Source organism: Microcaecilia unicolor, chromosome 4 (genome assembly GCF_901765095.1).
Source record: "Microcaecilia unicolor chromosome 4, aMicUni1.1, whole genome shotgun sequence".
NCBI classification, from domain to species: Eukaryota; Metazoa; Chordata; class Amphibia; order Gymnophiona; family Siphonopidae; genus Microcaecilia; species Microcaecilia unicolor.
This window is the reverse complement of record NC_044034.1, coordinates 97,955,025-97,976,931: the sequence shown is the minus strand read 5'-3', so window position 1 is coordinate 97,976,931 and position 21,907 is coordinate 97,955,025. Positions and strand designations below refer to the sequence as shown.

Here is a 21,907-nt window from a genome sequence, read left to right as displayed (position 1 = left end):
CGGTCCCCCTGACATCCCAGGACAGCAGTAGGGCACCCTAGGGGGCACTGCAGTGGACTTCATAAAATGCTTCCAGGTACACATCTCACCATTGCTCCCTTACCTTGTGTTCTGAGCCCGCCAAAACCCACTACCCACAACTGTAGACCACTACCATAGACCTTACAGGTGAAGGGGACACCTATATGTGTGTACAGTGGGTTTCTGGTGAGTTTTGGAGGGCTCACAGTTTCCACCACAAGTGTAACAGTTAGGGGGGGTAGGAGCCTGGGCCCACCTGTCTGCAGTGCACTGCACCCAACACTAGACTACTCCAGGGACCTGCATTCTGTTCTGATGGACCTGAGTATAACATCTGAGGCTAGCATAAAGGTTGGTAAGTAATGTTTTTCATCACAGTTTGGGGGGGATGGGAGGGTGTTAGTGACCACTGGGGGATTAAGGGGAGGTTATTCCTGATTCCCTCCAGTAGTCATCTGGTTATTTAGAGCACCTTTGTGTGCCTTACTCATAATAAAAACAGATCTAGCTCAAATAAGTTTTAGTCCTGGACGGTTTTGTTTTGTTCCATTATGGCTGAAAAAACATCTAAGTCTTAGGAACACCCAAGTTCTGCCCTGAACACGCCCCCTTGAGATTTGGATGCACTTCTGGCGGACATCAGAGAAAAACATCTAAAAATAGGTTTTGAAAATGCTAATTTGCAAGTTTTTGTGAAAACATCCAAATGCAGACTTAGGTCACTTTTTGGACATTTTTCTCTTTTGAAAATGAGCCCGACTGTGTATCAAAAAGGATGATATAAAGCTGGTTTATATAGAATTGTGGGATCAAACTTCAAATAGTGGTTTTAAATTTAGGGACGGGGAGATGGTAAACTTGTAACTTTTTCTTTTCAAACATGTTTCAGATCAATTGACAACAGCCCTCATGGTGGATGTAAATTTACCACGTTCCACAATCCTGCTGGATCTCAATAGATGTTTAGCTACAGTGTGAAATTCTCCAGCATGAGCCTGGAATGGCGGGGCTGTTGTAATCCTGAATGAGGTACATTGGTAGATCTGTGCAGAGACAGGGCCGCCGAGAGGGGGGGGCAGGGGGGACAAAATTCCCCGGACCTGGCACCGCAGTCCCCAGTCTCACCCGGCCACCTTCGGCTCCGTCGACTGTCCGCTACCGGGCTGGGCCCCCTGCATTCAAATCACAGCACCTCACCTCCGTGTGAAAGCGCAGCAGCGGCAGATCACCTCCCTTCGGGCCTTCCCTCCCTGTGTCCCGCCCTCGTCTGATGTAACTTCTGCAAGGGCGGGTCACAGAGGGAAGGCCCGAAGGGAGGCAAATTTGCCGCTGCTTCGCTTTCACATGGAGGTGAGGCACTGTGATTTGAATGCTGGGGCCCCGGTGGCGGACGGAGGGGGGCTGTACACGGGGCCAGGGGTGGGGACTGCGGCGCGGCGGCCTTGAGGGGGGTGGCGGGGCGGCCTTGCCCTGGGCCCGGCCCAGTCTCTCGGCGGCCCTGTGCAGAGAAGCTGCCACAGTAACTTCTTATATTGTGTTTTGCTCTTAATAATGTATCTGTAGTCCCGAGGGACTGAAAATATGATCACGAGGAGAGAGAAGATTGCATCTGAGGGTAGAGAAATTGTATGCACTGTCCATGCACTTCTGGCACCCCATGCCAATCAAAGTGAACCATATAGGGTGGGTAGAAGTATAAAGCTAAAGTGCCAGGTGATGGAAATTGTTGGAGGAAAGGTAGAGGGGGAAAGGACTTTGGATTTATCTCACACCTTTTTCATTTGTAGCTCAGGGTGAGTTAGATTCAAGTACAGTGGGTATTTTCTTATCCCCAGAGGGCTTACAGTCTAAGGGCTCCTTTTACAAAGAGACACTACAGATTAGCGTGCACTGAATGCGAAGAAGCCCATTCAGTTCCCATGGGCTTCTTCGCATTCAGAACATGCTAATCAGTGAAGCAGTGAAGGGTTAAGTGATTTGCCCACAATCACAAGGGAGCCTCAGTGGGATTTTAACTGGACTTCCCTGGCTGTCAAGCCTGCAGCTCTAACCAATAGGGAACCTATGCAGGAAGCAGAATCAGATCATATCAAAAGATGGCTCTTTTTCTGCAGCCTTCAGGACTGAATTTAGAAGAGAGGGAAGGATGCCAAAAAGGGAAGTTAAAGGAATCAAATAAGAGAGTAATGATTTTGGCAGAGGAAGGGGATAATTTTGTAAAATAATTTTCACATTAACGTAGCAATACATGTATGTAACTGGCTGTTATAAAATTGCATCAGGCATAAAAGCAAGTGCAGTGTCATCCATATGCATATTTTTACTGTAGGTGTTTCCGGGAGCACAGCCTGGGCAGAGCATAAGTACATAAGTATTGCCATACTGGGACAGACCAAAAGTCCCTCAAGCCCAGCTTCCTGTTTCCAACAGTGGCCAATCCAGGTCACAAATACCTGGCAAGGTCCCAAAAAAGTACAAAATATTTTATGCTGTTTATCCCAGAAATATTTTCCCTAAGTTCAATTTAATAATAGTCTATGGACTTTTCCTTTAGGAAGCCATCCAAACCTTTTTTAAACTCTGCTAAGCTAATCGCCTTTTCCACATTTTCTGGCAACAAATTCCAGAGTTGAATTACACGTTGAGTGAAGAAAATGTTTCTTCAATTCGTTTTAAATTTACTACTTTATAGCTTCATCGCATGTCCCCTAGTCCTAGTATTTTTGGAAAGCGTAAATAAACGCTTCACGTCTACCCGTTCCACTCCACTCATTATTTTATAGACCTCTATCATATCTCCCCTCAGCCATCTTTTCTCCAAGCTGAAGAGCCCTAACTGCTTTAGCCTTTCCTCATAGGAAAGTCGTCCCATCCCATTTATCATTTTTGTCGCCCTTCTCTGCACCTTTTCTAATTCCACTATATCTTTTTTGAAGTACACACAGATTATAAAATACCTTAATTTATGCATTTACTTCAGTAATCTCTGCATAGACATTTATACCTGCCCTCAAGCAGGCATAATGTAGGCAAGATCTGTACAGGATTTACGCTAGTATATTATAAATACAAATGGGCACCTTCAGCCCACTTAACCTAGGTGCCATGTTATAAAATTACCCTCCAAGGTGTTCTGAACTGGTAGTCAAGTAGTTGTAAAATTTGTCTATCCACTCTCAGTTGCAGGTCCAGCTTTGCCTCCTGGATACAAGTATCGTCGCAGCTCAGGAACTTCAGATGACAGTGAGGGGGAGGATCCACTCGTGGCAGAAAGAGAAGCAAATAAAGACAAACATGTTTCTCCTTCAAGTTCCAGGTTAGTTGGACCAAACAGCGAGTGTGCTTCCTTCATTCCTTTCTTTATTCTGTAAAAACGACAGCATAATAGTCCAGATGAATACAGAGTGCAACTCTCTGCTGAATAGATCAGATAATAGATAGAGTTAGTCATGACCACTAAGATACACATGTTATCTTTGGTGGGTTTGCTTTGTTTCATTTTGGACGCAAATTCAGGATATTTTTTTGGAAGCGTTTGATAATTGACCATGGCTGTTTGTCCTTATAAATCTATGTTGGTGCTGCCTTAGTATGTTACATCTTGTCAGTGTCACTAAATAATGGGATGGGGATGAGACTTGATAAACTGCCTTTTTTGTGGTTATAATCAAGATGGTTTACGTATTATATATAGGCACTTTATTTTTTTCTACCAAGGGCAGTGGAGGTTTAAGTGACCTGTCCAGAGTTACAAGGAGCTGCAGTGGGAATCAAACCCATTTCCCCAGGTTCTCAGGCCACTACACTAACCACTAGGCTACTCCACCAATAATAACTTGAGGGAGGGATGTGAACATACTAAAAGATTCACCATTTTTATTTCACAACTCATAAGTATTGCCATACTGGGAAAGACCAGAGGTCCATTGAGCCCAGCATCCTGTTTCCAACAGTGGCCAATCCAGGTCACAAATACCCGGCAAGATCCCAAAAATGTACAAAACATTTTATACTGCTTATCCCAGAAATAGTGCATTTTCCCCAAGTCCATTTAATAACGGTCTATGGACTTTTTCTTTAGGAAGCTGTCCAAACCTTTTTTAAACTCCGCTAAGCTAACCACCTTTACCATATTCTCTGGCAACGACTTCCAGAGTTGAATTACACGTTGAATGAAGAAATATTTTCTCCAATTCGTTTTAATTTTACTACATTGTAGCTTCATCGCATGCCCCCTAGTCCTAGTATTTTATACCGCAGATAATAAAAAGATATTTGAGCAGTTTACAAATTAAAAATTATTAAGATTAGAGCAGTGGGTAGAGACAAAAGGTGAAATAAAGTTACATGGGGGATTTATTAAGGGAGGAATAGTGTTTAATTAAAATCTAATTAAGTTGGGAAGAACATGAGGGGGAAAAGGGAACGTGAAAAGAAGAGACACTAGCCTAGATATGCAAGGGGTGCTGAATGAGGAGTTGTAATCATCGTGGACCAGAGGTAAATTCTTTAGTGAAAAGGTGAGCTTTAAGAATAGCTCTAAATCTTAGAAACGAGAGTTCAGTTTGTAAGTGGAAAGGGATTTCATTCCATAGGGTGAGAATGAGATGGTTCTCCCAAGATGTGAGTGCACCTGAAGGAATGAAGGTACTACTAAAAGTTACCGTTGGGAGGAACGTAAAGTATGTGTTGCCACATACATGTCAAGCACCACCGTACCTATTACACCGGCCCTGCAATATCATGACCCCTTATGATCTTTCTTCCTGCTGTTGCCCTTGCAGTTGCTGCAGCTGCTGCCACTGCTGCTTATACTGGTATTTGTGCTTAACCACAGGCCCACAGACTGAAGCTGAGATTATGTAGAAGCAAACCCCCTAAATCTATAAAAGTCATCAAAAATTGGGCGCACACCCAAGTTAATTGAAAAATGAGCCAGTTAGCGCCCATAATTGAATTTCTAACAACCAATTGGCACTAATTAGATTTAATTGGAACTTATGCGTTTAAATTTAGGAGCAGGATCCACACATAAATTTTACGCGCAAGTAAAAAGAAAAAAAAGGGATGCGGAAATGAGAGGGTCATGGGCAGAATGGGGATATTCCTGGCATTTACATGCATTGTTATAGAATAAGGGGGGAAACGCACCTAATTTGCGTGTGTATATTTGCACCACATTTCAGTTGGTGCAAATGTACACATCTAAAGTTGGGCACGAGTCCCAGACTTAAGCGCTATTCTATAAGCTGTTCCTAACTGAATATGCCCAGAACACCCAAAAGACCTTAAGAACAGTATAGGAAGGCCACAGAGCCCCATGAAAAGAAATGAGATGCCAGAATTAGGGAGAAAAGATAAGTCCACATTCTAATTTAGCTGAAGCAACATATTGGACATTTAGTGATGCAGAGAGAAAGGAGTCAAACATAAGTATCAGGACAGTGAAGATTACTTAAAGATCCATAATTCAAATAGGTAGCTATCTTAAGTGCCTGAAGTGGCTGGGAGATTGTGTATAAATGATTGCGTTGTCTCCACAGAGAAGAAAAAAATGTTTGACCCTCATAGGTGACCGAAGTCTCGCCGGATAAAGTAAAGCATTTGAAATCTTCCACTTGTAGAGCTTAGTGTGTAAAGCATTCTCTGAAAGCAGTGGAATACCAAGGGCAGGGCAGTGGGGTGGTCCGCCCCGGGTGCATGCTGCAGGAGGGATGCAGGGAGCAGCCACGCAGCTGTCGGCTCCGCTGGTTCCCTGCTTCCTCTGCCCCAGAACAGGAAGTAACAGCAGAGGGAGCAGGGAACCAGCGGAGCCGACAGCCGCACGGCTGCTCCCAGCAGGTAGGAAGAATGCAGCTGGGGGGGGGGGGGGCTTGGAGGTGATGCACCAGGAGGGATGCTGCACCCGGGGGGGGGGGGGGGGGTGTTGTGCTGCACCCTGGGGTGGGACAAACGATGCTGCACCCGGGGGGGGGGGGGGGGGGGGGGGGGTGAGCAGCTGCGATCTGCCCCGGATGGCAGCCGACCAAGGAATACCACTGTCTGAAAGTTGGCCACTATGACATGAAAACTTGTAGTCAAGGTGATAGAAGGTGCTCCCTGGGGCACATGTATGTTTGCTGACAATGGCATTGTCAAATGTTCATGCTAAACACTTTACACACCAAAACAGAAAGCAGTGTTTGCTCACCTGATGGATGCGGCCATTCAGAGGTTTTGCCGCTGTTGCGGGTAGAGAAAAGGCTGGGTCGCGTGTGACTGCGAGGTCACATTGATGTGCATGGGGAGAGGCCAGTCGACCAGCATTTGTGTGCGTGTGTGTCAGTATGACCACACAGGCACACGCGACCCAGCGGAGCTTCGTGGAGTCTTTTCTCTACCTGCAGTAACGGCGGGGGTAGCTGCATATAAGGGCCACAAATATGGATTGCGGGAGCTGGGTGTTGGAGACCACTGACCTACTGTAACTTAATGTAACTTATCTTTAACTACTATTGAGAAAAAAAGTTGTGAGCTAAATCCAAATAAGAAAAATAAACTACTGCTACTGTGGTTTATGGAGAAGTGAAAGAGACGGTGATAGCCAAAGGGCATCTTTCAGAAAATGGCATATACAGACCCTCATGATGAATATAGGGATGAGCACAGGCATGGATGTGTTAGATGTAAAACACTGATAGATAGACCAAGAGAAACTTTGAAAAGCAGCTTGCCATATAGGCTAAAACTAATACTAAACGTCTTTCAAAGTACATTTGAAGCAAAAAGCTGATGGGGAAGTCAGTTGGACTGTTAGATGTTAAGGGGTAAAAAGGAAGCTCAAGGAAGATAAGGTAATAGCAGAAAAAGCAAATTGACTTTTTTGCCTTGGTCCTTATACTTTGACAGAGATGTTGTGAAACAATTAAAGCATACTGCTGTAAATTCTAGTAGAGCATCTTGGAAAAACTAAAGAGTGAGAAATCAGCAGGACCAGATGGAATTCATTCCAGGGTTCTGAAGTAGCTTAAACATGAAGAGCCCGCTATTCAAAGGATTTATGCTCCTAACTTTGAAAGTTAAGCACCTGAAGTTGTCTCCTTTGAAAATTTAGTAGGGCTGAGTGCTTAAATTTAGAAATTTAGTGAAATTTTGAGAGCATAAAATGTGGGTGACAACAGGGGCAGATTTGGGATGGGGGGGAAAAGTTATGAGCTTAGCACTACTAGGCTCCTAAGTCTAGGCAAATGAATAGCAGGCCTAATTTTATAAGTGTATTGGGCAATTCTATAAAGGCGCACCCCCATTAATGCTCGCTTTTTGTGTGCACCACTTATGCCACACTTGCCCTAAGCATTATACTGTAAGTAGCATAGCTCACAATTGGGAAGGGGTGTTCACAGGGCTAGAGCATGGACCGATATGTAGGAATGTCAGCATCAATGTGGACATCTTATAGAAGACTGTAAGATGTGCATGTTCAGTGGTGCATTTAGGCATGTGCGTGCCCACTTAACATCTGCCATTGACTTGGTGTAAGCGGGCACACCTTCTTTTTAGTGTGCCACTGTGGGATTTGCGCTAGTATTCTATAACAGCATCTGAGTGTCCTGATACCATCATTGTATTGGAGCGCCAAATAGGAGATTCCAATTTACTGATTGGCCCTGATAATTTTAAGCTCCTAAAATTAAGGCTCTAAGTTTGCCTGAAAATAGGGCACAAATTTTAGAGTTGAGCTTGTTTTTATAGCATCAGCCTGAAATTGGTAACCTGTTGCTAGTGTTCTATAACCTTTTGCTAAGGCCATGATAGCTGAGGACTGAAGGGCGGCCAGTATAATGCAGGTTAAAAAAAAAAAACGGCTCCAGAGGTGATTTTGGAAACCAATAGACCAATGAACCAATGTTAGATGTTGGTCAAAGTGGTAGAAGATATGCTAAAAGAAACAGTTACTGACTATATAGGTAGATATGGTTTAATGGGAATGAGTCACCATGGCTGTGATTAAAGGCAAATCTTTCTAGATTGTTTATGAAAGTGCAAACAAAAAAATAGGTAAAGGTGAGCCAGTGGTATAGGACAGGTGTGGGCAACATGCAGTCCGCCATTTAATTTTATGCGACCCACAGAACCACGGGAAGTATACACCGAAAAAGTAATTAACCAAAGTGTTGGTGATTTTAAGTACTGTTTATAGCAAATATTTTCAGAATTGACACTCTAGCAGAGGTTGTTTCCATTTTTTATAATTTTTTTCAATTTTTACTTAATTATTTATCACAGAAGGTCTGTGGAGCTGTATTCATTGCCAGCAATATGTAATGATGCAGCCTACAAAGGGTGTCCATCCCTGATATAAGGGATTATTTTAGAAGTGCTATTCTTAGTTTCCTTGTGGAAATACCAACATTTATACATATAAAAATCAGCTTCAGAAAACCGCTATTTATTTATTTATTTAGATCATTTATACCCTGCCTTTTGCCGCAGTTTAGCATCTTCAAAGCGGCTTACAATGAACTAATAAATAATTGCAATGAGAATTGAGAGGGTAGAAGGAACAGGGCAGGGGAAGAGAGAGACAGTGAGATGACAGGTTGGATTTTAAGGCCATAAAAGGAACAAAGAAGGAGAAAAGTGCTGGGATGGGTAGGGGTGCCCAATTGTGTCTGATGAACCTGGAGCAGGTGGCAGCTAGTATTGTATAATTTTGTTGGTCTTTATCACATTAATGGCCAAGTCTACACATGGTGTTCATAGGAAGGAAATTTACGTGGAGGAAGAACTGGATGATGGCTTTTTTGGACCAGCCCTTCCACCTGGATTTCAAAGACAGCCTGACTCCCCAGGGAGGTAAGTTTAGATAACATCATGTTTCCAGCTAATCTTGTCTCACCACAAATATACTAACTAAAAATGATCATGGTTTTAATTTTGCAATTTACGTGTCTAATTGTATACATTCCCAAGTGATTACTCATCATTGCTTTAATTTCTAACACCTGGTTCTTTGAGTGCTGTGTAATGAAATTTGTAGAAAGCAGTTGCCAAGTAAAATTAATCTCCTCTGTACAAAGACAGATTCAGTAAATGTAGTAGATGTCAGCAGATAAGAACTGTTTGATGCACTTCTATTTGCCCAGCTGTGCAAATCGTTTAATGAAGGATATCTCCTAATTGTAAGCCCTGCAGGTCTGACTGCCCCTTTTACTGGGAAGGTGTAGTTGACTGATTAAAAGTGAGGATCACCCAAAGCAAGCATTGCTGCTGCTTTTTGACCAACCTTTGCCTTCTAATAGGCCCTATCTGGGGCCTATTCTGTAAAGGAAAGTAGGCATCTACCACTTCAACTATATATAGAGCTAGTCTAAGTGCTCACACCCTAGACTGTTAAGAAAAGTGCTTAAATGATAGTCTTGTGAACCTGATGCAGCTGTGCTGACACTTTTGTAAGCTGGCTTTATCATCTCCCCTTATTGACCGTTTACCATTCAGGTGGATGAGCACCTAGTCCCAACACCCAGGCTCCCCTCCTATTTCTTTAATTTTTTGCTCCTACATCCCTGGTCTGCCTTTTGCTCTTTGTATGTGTCTCAAGTATCTATATATTTGGTCAGTTGACTACTACTGCCTCTATTGGTATGCTATTCCACTATCCAAAAAACCCTCTACCAGCAATTTTAATCTCAATTGATCAATTGAAAAGTGGAAAAAAACATTATATATTGCTGAGAACATTCCCGTGTATCAAACCACCTGTCAGTTCAAAAGATTTAATCATTGGTCCTCCAAAACACCTCATTCACTAAACATTTGTGCAATTATTAAAACACATTTTCAAATTGCCAATATATTATTTTACAAAATGGCAGTACTTTTAAGTCTATAACCCATGCAAACATTAAGGGCCCTACTTACTAAGCCGTGCTATAGGCACGCTAGCGTTTTTAGCTCGCACTAACTCTAGAGACACCCACAGGATGTCTCTAGTGTTTAGCACACTCTAAGAACATTAGTGCACCTTAGTAAACAGGGCCCTAAATTGGTGAAATTCTTCCTGGTCCACCCACAGTCTGCACATTTTCTTTCCCTCCTCCCATTCATTTACTGGTGCCTTGGATTTTTGCATGCCAGATACACAATCTGCACTTTTGTGAGGGTAATTTTGTAACAGCCTCCTTTGCACATAAAGGATTGAATTCAATGGCGCCAAAAAAATAGTGCTAAGTGCGATTCTATAAACAGCGCTTAAAGTTAGGTGCCGTTTATAGAATAGCGCTTAGCGCCGGGAACTGCGACTACTTTTAGGTGCAACTATTTACACAACCAACAAACCTTGGTGTAAATACCTGAGCCTAAATTAGGCGCAGATCCTCTTTATGCTATAACAACATGTGTAAATTAAAGGAAAGCCCCTGATTTGTCCATGCCCCCTTTTTGGACCCACACGTAAAATTTACATGTGTAAATTTAATTAAATTCAATTAGCACCAACAGTTGCTTGTTAGGATCTCAATTTTCAGAGCTAATTGACTCATTGTTCAATTAGGGCCCTGTTTACAAAGGCATTGCTAGCAATTTTTAGCGCACGCTAGCCATGTAGATGCCTGTAATATTCCTATGGGCTTCTACCTAGTTAACGTGCTCTAAAGACACTTGCACACCTTTGCAAACAGGACCCTTAAATTGCACGCATGTTCAAATTTGCACACGCAATTTTTAGTGGGGGTTTTTTTTATTGGAAGAAAATGCTGATTTGCACTCACAATGGGCTTTTATGAAATTAGGTCTCTCCTAAAAGTACATGGGGTGTATGCCAGCACCTACTCGTCTCAGAGTATGCCTGCTGTTGAAGTCATGACTTACATATATATTTTTTAAAGGATGTGCATACATTTACACCTGCTTTGAGTAGGTGTAATATCTGCGCCTTCAATCTAGGTGTGATTTCTGTAGGATTTGTGCTAGTATTTTGTAAAAACTCACATCGTTGATTATAAAATAGGCTGCAAACAGGCAACTTTTTATAAAATTATTCTTTTGAAAACTGAATCTTGACTAGCAGCTCTCAACCATTCGAGCTTTCTTAGATCACTTCTTATTCTATCTACCTTCACAGTGGTGTCTACTTTGTTGCACATTTTAATGCGATATGCAGGAAGGCAAGCCTTTTATTCTAATTCCTCTTTATTATCGTTCACACAGGGAGATCCCTGCTGCACTTTACATATCAGGTTTCTTCTGCAGAATATTTGCTTTATCACTAACCTCTTGACCATCAGTTGTTCAGTTTCTTCTTTCTTAGGGCTTGTCCCCAGGCTGTTCAATTTCTTATGAGCCTGTTATTTAGGACAATATCAAAAGCTTTTCTAAAATCCTAACATATAGCCTTGGTCTAAAGAAGCTAATTACATGTGACTCATATCATTTCCCTTTGGTAAAACCATTCTTCCTCAAACCTTGTGACTTGCCGGCCTGTAATATTTTAGGGACACCCAGCAATTTTTCTACTGGCCTGTAATTTCCAACCTTCTTTCTGTTACCTTCATAAAGAAGAGCAACTTCTTCTTGTTCCCTGTTCTGTGGGACCACTCCTATCATCAAAGACCTATTGAAGGAGATCCTTCAGTGTTCTGGCCAGAACCGTCCTGAGTGCTTTTTATAGCCTAGACTACATCCCATTCAGCCCTATAATCTTTGTCCACTTTCAGTTCTGAGTGAACCTTTTGTTGAATCTCCTCTCCATATCACTTGTCAAGATTCTCCAAACTCTCAAGTACACTTAAGAGGAAAGGTGGTTACAAGACAAAAAAAAAAAAAAACATGGCAAAGACATGTTCCTTGAAAACTACAGTGCTTGAAGCATGACCACTTTTGACTGGATGTCCTCGATATCAGATAAATTGACTTCAGGTGATACAAATACAGAGGTCAGACTCCTTTACAATGTTGAGTACTAAGGAACAAGCTTGGCTGCCAGTAAAATAATGGATCAAATTTAAGATACTGATAATGGCCCATAGAGCTCATTATAAGGGCTCTCAGCAATATCTTCATTCTTTGCTGGTTCCCTATTAACAATCTCGCACCTTGAGGTCAGTTCAGGAGAACTATCTGGTAGTGCCATCTCAAAGAGACTTTGGTTGAATTCCTCTTGTCATACTGCATTTAGTTGTGTGGCTCTGACATTATGGAGCTCTCTTTCTTCAGAGCTTGTTCAATGTGTTGAGAGAAATATTATTTTTTGGCTGTTGTTAAGGCCTGGTAGTACATTGCCATGTGTTTCTTACAGCTGAGCTTGTCTTCATCTAGGTGAGATTTTCACCATTTTCTTTCAAGTTCACATCCTTGATGTTTAAGGAGCCCATAATTCTGGAGAGAACCATGGGGAACGTTTGTGTGTAAAGCATAGGGCCTTGTTTAGAGGGGGCTTTTTTTCTAATGCCATTTCTAAGAGTACATTCCAGACACCAGCCTGTTCTCTGTTGTCCTCTTTTCATCCACATGGGAGTAGGACAAAACCTCTAGGAAGTTATCAACAGTCAGATTTCTAATGTCTTGAATTTCCTTCCAAACTTTGGTTTGGCCCACCTCTTTTGAGTAGTCCTTAATAGAAAATTGATTAGAAAGTGATTAGTCCCATGATAGGGATGTTACCCCTCGATGCCATCAGCCTTGTGTTCATATATGTCGACCCCTTTGCAGAGCACCAAGTCTAGCATATTGGCTCTTTTCATGGCTTGGAGATTTGATCATCTGAGTGAATCCTAGAGCTGCCATCGTATCAAGGAAGGCAGTAGTGGTGGTGCCTGGAGTTTCGATGAGTAGGTTAAAGTCTGCCATGATCAGGAACCTCTAGGTTACCTCAGTCACTAGATTCAACAGTTTTTGCACAGATGGGTCCCTATCTCCCAGCTGGATTAGGAGCATTCTGGTTCAGACAGGTGAAGGTTTGAGACTTTTTCCACAGTTTGATTGTCTCTCAGATTAGGTCTTCCACCCTGCTTCCCTTTTCTTGGTTGGTAGAGGATAGTGAATCCTGTGGGGGAATAGTTCAGCCAGTGGTACAACTCCGCTTTCATCCAGCCAGATCTCAGTTATTCCCAGGATGTCTAGGTGGTATTCATTGATGACATCATGGATCATTGGAAATTTTTTATTGGCTAATCTGGCATTTGCTAGGCCCAGGTTTCCATGTAGTAGTCTGTTATTTGTAGTTGTAATTGTGGGGTTTACTTGATGGTGCTAGGCAGGTATTCATGTGAATATAGCCAGATAGGTGTTTTGCCTCTTGAGTTTGTCCTCTAGGTGGATGGGGAAGTTTATTGTTTCTTCTTCCCCAGATTACTGGGATGTATGAAGATCTTTGGTTTAATTGGCCAAAGTAGGTAAGATTACAGAGCTCTCTAGCTGTAGATTAAGTTAATTAACCAAATCTTCCTGCTTAGTTGGGTGCCATATGAAAACTGTGGCAGGGAGAGAAATGTGAACCTCTGGAACACTCAACCTAACATGGGAGGTGATTGCAATATGTACCACAGTTTTCCAGGCAGAAACAGTTCAGACCTTCTGAACCAGTCTATTTCTAGTAAGCAAAAAAAGTGTGGAACCTTGTTGGCTCTTGTCACCATGGGGTCTAGAATGGATGGTATCAACCAACCGTTATGAGTGCAAAGACTGCAGGAGACAGGAGTGTCTTGGAAGAATCTCAATCTTTTTTTTAATGTAGTTATTCTTGGTTTCTCTCTCCTTAGAGAATTTTGAGGTACAAGTTTTTGACCTGCACAGATCTCTCTTTCTGGTTTGCAGAAAACAGTAATGTCAGTTCAGTAATTCTTTCCTTTCTTCCAAAGGTGGTGTTCTCATTTCAGGTAGGTCAATTCTTTACTTATGCTTCATATCTGTTGTGTGCTTTAGAAGTACATTGAAGTGACCAACCAATTTCCAAGATTGGGCAGATTGATTTTTCTCTTCGTAGGTAAGGCAAACCAACTTCTAGAATTAAAATTGCCACAGGAATCTGAACTAGGACCAGTGTAAATGATCTGGAAATCAGAACAAGTGAGTTGATTACATTTGCAGATGACATGAAACTCTTTATAGGTGTCAAAACACATGCAGACTGTGAAAAATTACAGAAAGACCTTAGAAAACTGGAAGACTGGTCATCCAAATGGCATATGAATTTTAATGTGGACAAACGCAAGGTGATACATATTGGGAAGAATAATCCAAATCATAATTACCTGATGCTAGGGTCCACCTTAGGAGTCAGCACCCAAGAAAAAGATCTAGGTGTCATTGTAGACAGTATGCTGAAATCTGACCAGTGTGTGGAGGCGGCGGCAGCCAAATAAGCAAACAGAATGCTAGGCATTATTAGGAAAGGGATGGTAAATAAGACCAAGAATATTATAATTCCTCTGTATTGCTCCATGGTGCGATCTCACCTTGAGTATTGTGTTCAATTTAGATCTCCATATCTCAGAAAACATATAGCGGAATTAGAAAGGTTCACAGAAGAGCGACCAAAATGATAAAGGGTATTGAACTCTGCTCATATGAGGAAAGACTAAAGGGGTTAGGGCTCTTCAGCTTGGAAAAGAGACGGCTGAGAGGGGTTAAGACTGAGGTGTATGAAATCCTGAGTGGTGTAGAACGGGCAAAAATGAATTTTTTTATTCTTTCAAAAGTACAAAGACCAGGAAACACTCAATGAAATTGCATGGAAATACTTTAAAGGAGGAAATATTTTTTCACTCAAACAATATTTAGGCTCTGGAACTCTGGGTTAAAAAAAGATTTGGACAAGTTCCTGGAGAAAGTCCGTAGTCAGTTATTGAGATGGACATGGGGAAGCCACTGTTTGCCCTGGGATTGGTAGCACGAAATGTTGCTACTTCTATGTACTTGTGACCTGGATTGGCCACTGTTGGAAGCAGAATAGTGGGTTAGATGGACCATTGGCCTGATCCAGTATGGCTATTCTTATGTTCTTATGGTAGCTGAGGAATATTTTGTTAGGATATATATTTAATTTCAAAAGGAAACAATCTCTTAAGATTTGAAAACTTTCTACCACAGGCAATTTGACCTTGTGGGTGGAGTTGCGAATAATTCTTCAATTCATAATACTTCGATTCATAGCTGCAGATTGGTGATATAGTCGCCCTTCTTACATTTTCAGAGTATTGTCGACTCCAGGTAGGAACATGATTGTATACTGCTTTTGGGACTGAAATTATTTGGGTAGAGATTATGGAGTCCCACCCATTTTGGGAACTGCTTTGATGCATTCCACAAGTTCTGAGCTGGTCTGGTGAGGATGCTAAGGAAGCATAAATTAGATCTTACCTGTTAATTTTCTTTCCTTAGTCCCACCAGACCAGTGGCACTCTCTAATATATTTCCAGTTATTAAACCACTTAGTATATTAAATATTACTCTTTTCAACAGTTAAACTCTCTTCAGTTTCAGCGTTCAATTTTCTCTAATAGTTATGTTTCAGCGATATGATGAGTATTGTTAGTACAGACACTCAAGTGAAATGGAAAACAGATGGATGGTGTATTGCTTTGTCATTTGAAATACTGAGCATCTAAGGGCTGCATGATGCCCTTATTGGGCAAAATATGTAGGACTTCTTTTTTTTTTCTCTGTCTCCATCCGCTGGTTGACGGGCACAACTCACAATTTCTGGACTGGTCTGGTGAGACTAAAGGAAAAAAAATTTGTCAGGTAAGATCTAAATTTTCCATATTGGCCCCAAAGTCAGACTGTTCATTTGAAGTAATAGCTTATATGAAACTAATGTTCCATACAACTTATGAGTTAAAGTTGTGATTCAAACTTCCTGGCTGGTATTTATCCTGCAGAATGGAGGAGATTTATGTTTTAGCAAAAGACATGTAATTATTTGATTGCAAGAGATTTGCTGACCCAGAAAGCTTGAACTAATCTTTAGTTTATAGGACATATTGAGTGGAATTCAGTAAATGGCACCTAAATTTAGGCACCGGGATGATCCGTGCTAAGCTAATATTCTGTATAGGTTGTTCTGCACTGAGCGCGCTTTACAGAATACTAGTTTAGCACATTTCACGCCTAACTTTGGGCACCAGCATTTGCACCTGCCAAAAGCTGGTGCCTTACTAATAGCAGTTTAAATGCCGCAAATGACAGTATTCTAGTGGGGAGTGAGAGGAGTGGCCTAGTGGTTAGAGCACCGGTCTTGCAATCCAGAGGTGGCCGGTTCAAATCCCACTGCTGCTCCTTGTGATCTTGGGCAAGTCACTTAACCTCCATTGCATCAGTCACAAAACTTAGATTGTGAGCCCTCTGGGACAGAGAAATATCCAATTGTACTTGAATGTAACTCACCGTGGCTACTACTGAAAAGGTGTGAGCAAAAAATTTAAATAAATATAATACTGCACCTAATTGTAGGAATGCTCATGTTATAGAATAGGGCACAGAGCAGATTCACCCATAACTCATAATTAATGCCAATAATTATCACCTAATTAGGTAATTAATTTGCATGTGGATATGGGAGCCATGCACAAACTTTGCACCCAACTTTGGGCAACCTATATAGAATCCAGCAGATAACCCTTTAGGACCAATGAATTTACCAGCTCATTAGAGCTTCCATGAATTGGCATGCATTTGAAACAGTTGGAAATACAGGTTTGTATGCTGTTGATGAGAACGCATGCCTCCTACAGTCATTAGGCAATACAGTGCTCTTTATATGTAACTTTCATATTTGAAAGATGGATAGCATATGGGTATTCTCTTCTTTTCTGGAGGCCCTGTTATAGGTCCTGTACTACCGCCGGATTTAAAGTTGATGAGTCTAGTGAAGATGAAGAGGAGCATTCCAGGCCATCTGTTCTATCAGCATTCACTCCAAAGGTATGTGAAGAAAAACACTGGCAGACAAACCAAGCATGTGACTTAACTCGAAGCATCAGTATTTTTCCTAGGGATTCAATTCCCTCTTCATAGGGATGATCGTTATCCTAGAGTTCTTCTCTGGTTTTTTTTTTTTTTTTTTTTTTGGGGGGGGGGGGGGGTGTTGTTTTTTTTTTTTTTACCACTATCACATTTGTTGTAGCAGCAGCTGACAGTGGTTGCTCATAAGTGAAGTGTAATGTGAAGTTAATTGCAGGAAAAAGACTTGGCGCAAGAAATACTAGTAATGCCAGTCTTTTTATGGGGCTCCCTTAAAAATGCTCCTTTTTTTATTCAATTTACTCATTATTTATTTTTCGTTGAGAAGAGACAGCTGAAAGGGGACATGATAGAGGTTTACAAAATCCTGAGTGGAATGGAACGAGTATATGTAAATCATTGGTGTACTCTTTTAGAAAGTACAAAGACTAGGAGATGCTCCATGAAGTCATATGGTAATACTTTTAAAATGGATGGGAGAAAATATTTTTTCACTCAACAAATAGTTCTGGAACTCATTGCCAGAGAATATGGTAACAGCAGTTAGGTTTGGACAAGTTCTGGAGGAAAAGTCCATAATCTGCTATTAAGATAGACATGGGGAAGCTATTACTTATCCCTGGGTTTGATAGCATGGAATCTTGCTAATCTATAGGACCATCGGTCTGACCCAGTAGGCTATTCTTATGTTGTTAAGTAAGCAGTCAGAGCACCAGATCTTGTACTGGATTTGGAGGCCTCTGAGGTCACATCCTGAGGCATGGCAGCCTTAAACGAAGAGGCATGGTGGACAGGAACTCCTGCAGCACAAGGTGCCTTCATCATCAGGCGCTGTGTGACATTTAGAGCAGTGAGGGCAGGAGCAAGCCCAATGGAAATGACCAAGACACTGGATACAGCTCTCAAGGAAATCTGTAGCAGTCTTGTTGAATAAAAACTTGGATTAAAGAAGTGGCATGATGCAGCAACGTTGGAAATGTGGTGAAAAAAATGTTGAGGAATGCTGAGCGGAGTAAGTCCATTAGAGCAGGGCAGATGAGAAGAAACTGGAGCAGAAATGAACAGGTGCACACTCAGAAATGCATTCTAGACTTTTGAGTTCTAGGATAGCTAATCCATTTTTGGCGCTGTCAGATGACCTCACCAGTGTGTGGCTGACCCATCCTGCTTGTCCATTGAGAAACACTTGACTCCTCTCCATTCTGGGCGGTTTTATTTGTGATATTTGCACTACAACTTTCGCCACCCCAATTCTGGTTCCTCTATCTTATCTGTCTATATGTTCCACCTCCACTTGTCCCTGTTCTTTCTGTTTAGATGTTATAATGTGTATTGTGTTGACATTTTAATGTGAATACTGTACTATAATATGTACTGTTATTTGATTATTTTACTGTTGTAATTGTCCATTGCCCATGTCTGGGTAGAGAATGACAGGGGACAAAGTTTGTCTGTGTTCCCACCACTACGAGCTCTGTCTGACCCCATCTGCACTAACCTCTTAACAGTTATGATTTTATATTTAAATCATTTTATCAAAGTATAAAAAGAAACAATATTCTGTACAATTGTCATTTTATAAATTACAAACAATATAGAACAAGGATCAACAAAACCCCTGTGTCCACGTCACAAATATCCTGTCCACTATCAGGAAAACTGAACAAGCCAAATTACTACAGGAATGCTACATAGAAAATTCACATTAATGGAATACCTCGGTCATACACATCCAGAGCACAAATGCCAAACACATAATTGCTGGCCAAAAATGATAAACATCTATTAAACCAAAACCCCCAAAAGCCACCAAAGAAGTGGAAAGAGATGCATTTCCTCCTATAAAAATCACACATGCCAGGGATGGTGTTAAGGGAGCACAATTAGGACAACTGCCCCCTAGCCAGAGAGAGCCCTAAGCAGCAACATGTATTTAAACTCTGGAATTCATTGCCAGAGAATGTGGTAAAGGCGGTTAGCTTAGCGGAGTTTAAAAAAAGGTTTGGACGGCTTCCTAAAGGAAAAGTCCATAGACCATTATTAAATGGACTTTGGGAAAATCCACTATTTCTGGGATAAGCAGTATAAAATGTTTTGTACTTTTTGGGATCTTGCCAGGTATTTGTGACCTGGATTGGCCACTGTTTGAAACAGGATGCTGAGCTTGATGGGACTTTTGGTCTTTCCCAGTATGGCAATACTTATGTACTTATGAGATGTGCTGCAGGGCTAGAGGTCCATGGAGTAAGGATGCAAGGGGGGGGGGCTGTTCACGAGCAAGCTGGGAGTGTCTGCACCATGGGGGTAGAGGTTCTTGGAGGAAGGTAGGGCTGTATGCAATGGGGTGTAGGTTATTTGAGCAAGCCGGGGTGGGTGGTCACTAGAACAAGCTGGGGATGTGTGTGCCATGGAGGCTGAGATCTCTGAAGCAAGCTAAATATGTGGTGAGGAAAATAATGAGAAGGTTCATGTTTATTAGATTCTGATTATGCTCTCTTTGCTGTGATACAAGCAAAGTGATTTACAGATTACATACAGGTACTTGGGGGGGATAAAGGAGAGGTCGAGGTAAGTGTGTGAAGGGGGTATGGTGGCAGAAAGGGAGTAAGATACAGAGGTGGGGTGTATACCTGGAGGTTAGGGAGGAGAAGTGGGGTATGTGTATTGGGGAGAACTGTGGGAATACATAGGATTGGGGGGGGGGTTCTTGCTAGGAGTTTGAGGGAGAGAGAAATGAGGGGTGGGGAGAGATAACTACAACTGGAGCAAGATAGAGGGGTGAAGGAGATGTCGGACCTTATGATGGGGGAATTCTGCACCAAACAAAAGCAAAATTGCCCCAGGAATAAAATGTATCTGCTCTTTAACTTACTGACATGTTCAAGGCCAGAATAAGGCATATGCAAACCAGGCATGTACCTAACGTTCAAAGGCTTGGGGGGAGGGGCTATCAGATATGCTGAAAGGGTTACTGAGACAGAACAGTGTGTTTTAAATCTGTAAAATTGTCTTTCTCCGAGGACAAGCAGGCTGCTTGTTCTCACGACTGGGTGACGTCCGCGGCAGCCCCCACCAACCGGAAAGAAGCTTCGCGGGACGGTCGGCACGCAGGGCACGCCCACCGCGCTATGCGCGGCCGTCTTCCCGCCCGTGCGCGACCGCTCCCGCCAGTTCCTTTTTTTCCGCTCTCTCTGTTCAGCCGCCGGAGCGTTCGATCGCGTATACGCTGATCGTGTTTTTTCTAACTTTGTTTATCGGTTTTAGTTACCGCCCGGTTTCCTTTTAAAAAAAAAAAAGAAACCCTGCGCGTGTGGGACACGCGCTCCCTTTTTTTCCCTCGCTTCCAACGGGGACGCCACATTGCGGCCTAGTGGCCGCTCGGTCGTTTGTTTTTCGTGGTGTGATTTTAGCCACCATTGACGACTTTGACTTCGCCGACGCGATTTTTCCGTCGATGTCCTCGAAGGTCCCGAGTGGATTTAAAAAGTGTGGTCGCTGCGGCCGGCCGATCTCGCAGACCGACACCCACGCTTGGTGCCTCCAGTGCCTCGGGCCGGAGCACAATCTCAAGTCGTGTTCTTTGTGTCTCGGTCTCCGGAAACGGACTCAGGTTGCGAGGCAAGTTCTGCGGGACCCGTCTTTTGGAACTTGCGCCGGCCCCTCGACGTCGACCTCGAAGGCATCGGTATCGACGCCCGGCCCTTCGGTACCGGTATCGATGCCCGAGACATCGGCACCGATGGCAGCGACCCCAGGAGAACAGGTCCCGTCGCCCGCCGGTCCTCCGGTGAGAGTGGGGGTGAGAGGCCGCGTGGGCAGTCGGCCCCGGTCACGCCCTCAGCTCGTGGCCCGCGGGACCGAACCCTGTCTGACCCGGTACCTCGAGACCGAGGGGGATCGACCTCCTCCTCCTCCATACCCTCCGGCGCCGGTGACGTGCATCGGAAGAAAGACAAGAAGCGTCGTCACCGGTCGCCTTCGGTGCATCCCGATGTCGGAGAGGAGGCGACGCCGAAGCGTCATCGTCGTGAGGAGAGGTCTCCGTCGGTTGTGGAGGTACCGACGCGTCGGGGTTCCGGCACCTCGGTGCCGTCTCCTGGCCCCCAGCAGCTTCCGGCACCGACACCCTTACCGGCCCCACCGCCTTTCCCGGCAGCGGGCCTGGACGAGTGCCTCAGAGCCATCCTTCCGGGGATCCTGGAAGGGCTGATGCGCCAGTCGGCGCCGATGACTGTGGTGCCGGCGAGCTGTAGCCCGGCGCCGGGGCTGTCGACACCGCCGCCGCTTGCGGTGCCGGTCTCGACCGCCACGCAGGTGGAGTCCCCGTCGACGTCGATGGAGGGAGCTCCGTCCCCGCCGGCGCGGGAGTCCACCGCTCGACGACACCGAGACCTCGGTGCCTCGACGTCGAGCCGGGCCCGGTACAGGACTCAGCTACATGAGCTAATGTCCGATACCGAGGATGAGGACTCGTGGGGGGAAGAGGAGGACCCTAGATATTTTTCCTCAGAGGAGTCTACGGGCCTTCCCTCGGACCCCACGCCTTCACCGGAGAGGAAGCTCTCACCTCCTGAGAGTCTCTCCTTTGCCTCCTTTGTGCGGGATATGTCTATCAGCATTCCCTTCCCCGTGGTCTCTGTGGAAGAGCCGAGGGCCGAGATGCTCGAGGTCCTCGACTATCCATCACCACCTAGAGAGTCCTCCACGGTGCCGCTGCACAATGTCCTGAAGGAGACGCTGCTCCGGAACTGGTGCGACCATTAACTAACCCCACCATTCCCAAGAAAGCAGAGTCCCAGTACAGGATCCACTCTGACCAGAGCTCATGCGGCCCCAATTGCCCCATGACTCAGCGGTCGTGGATTCTGCTCTCAAGAGGGTACGGAGTTCGAGGGATACCGCCTCGGCGCCCCCCGGGGCGGGAGTCTCGCACTCTGGACTCGTTTGG

General features: G+C 43.7%; 1 protein-coding gene across 1 annotated transcript in view; it reads left to right on the top strand.

Moving 5' to 3' along the window:
• The window catches only part of GPALPP1 (GPALPP motifs containing 1), an 87,751-nt gene that overhangs the window by 7,841 nt on the left and 58,003 nt on the right, over window positions 1–21,907 (top strand). The window contains exons 2-4 of the mRNA XM_030200524.1: window positions 3,202–3,337; window positions 8,764–8,856; window positions 16,815–16,920. Of these exons, the coding sequence (XP_030056384.1) occupies window positions 3,202–3,337; window positions 8,764–8,856; window positions 16,815–16,920 (335 nt within the window). The remainder of the gene's footprint in view (window positions 1–3,201; window positions 3,338–8,763; window positions 8,857–16,814; window positions 16,921–21,907) is intronic.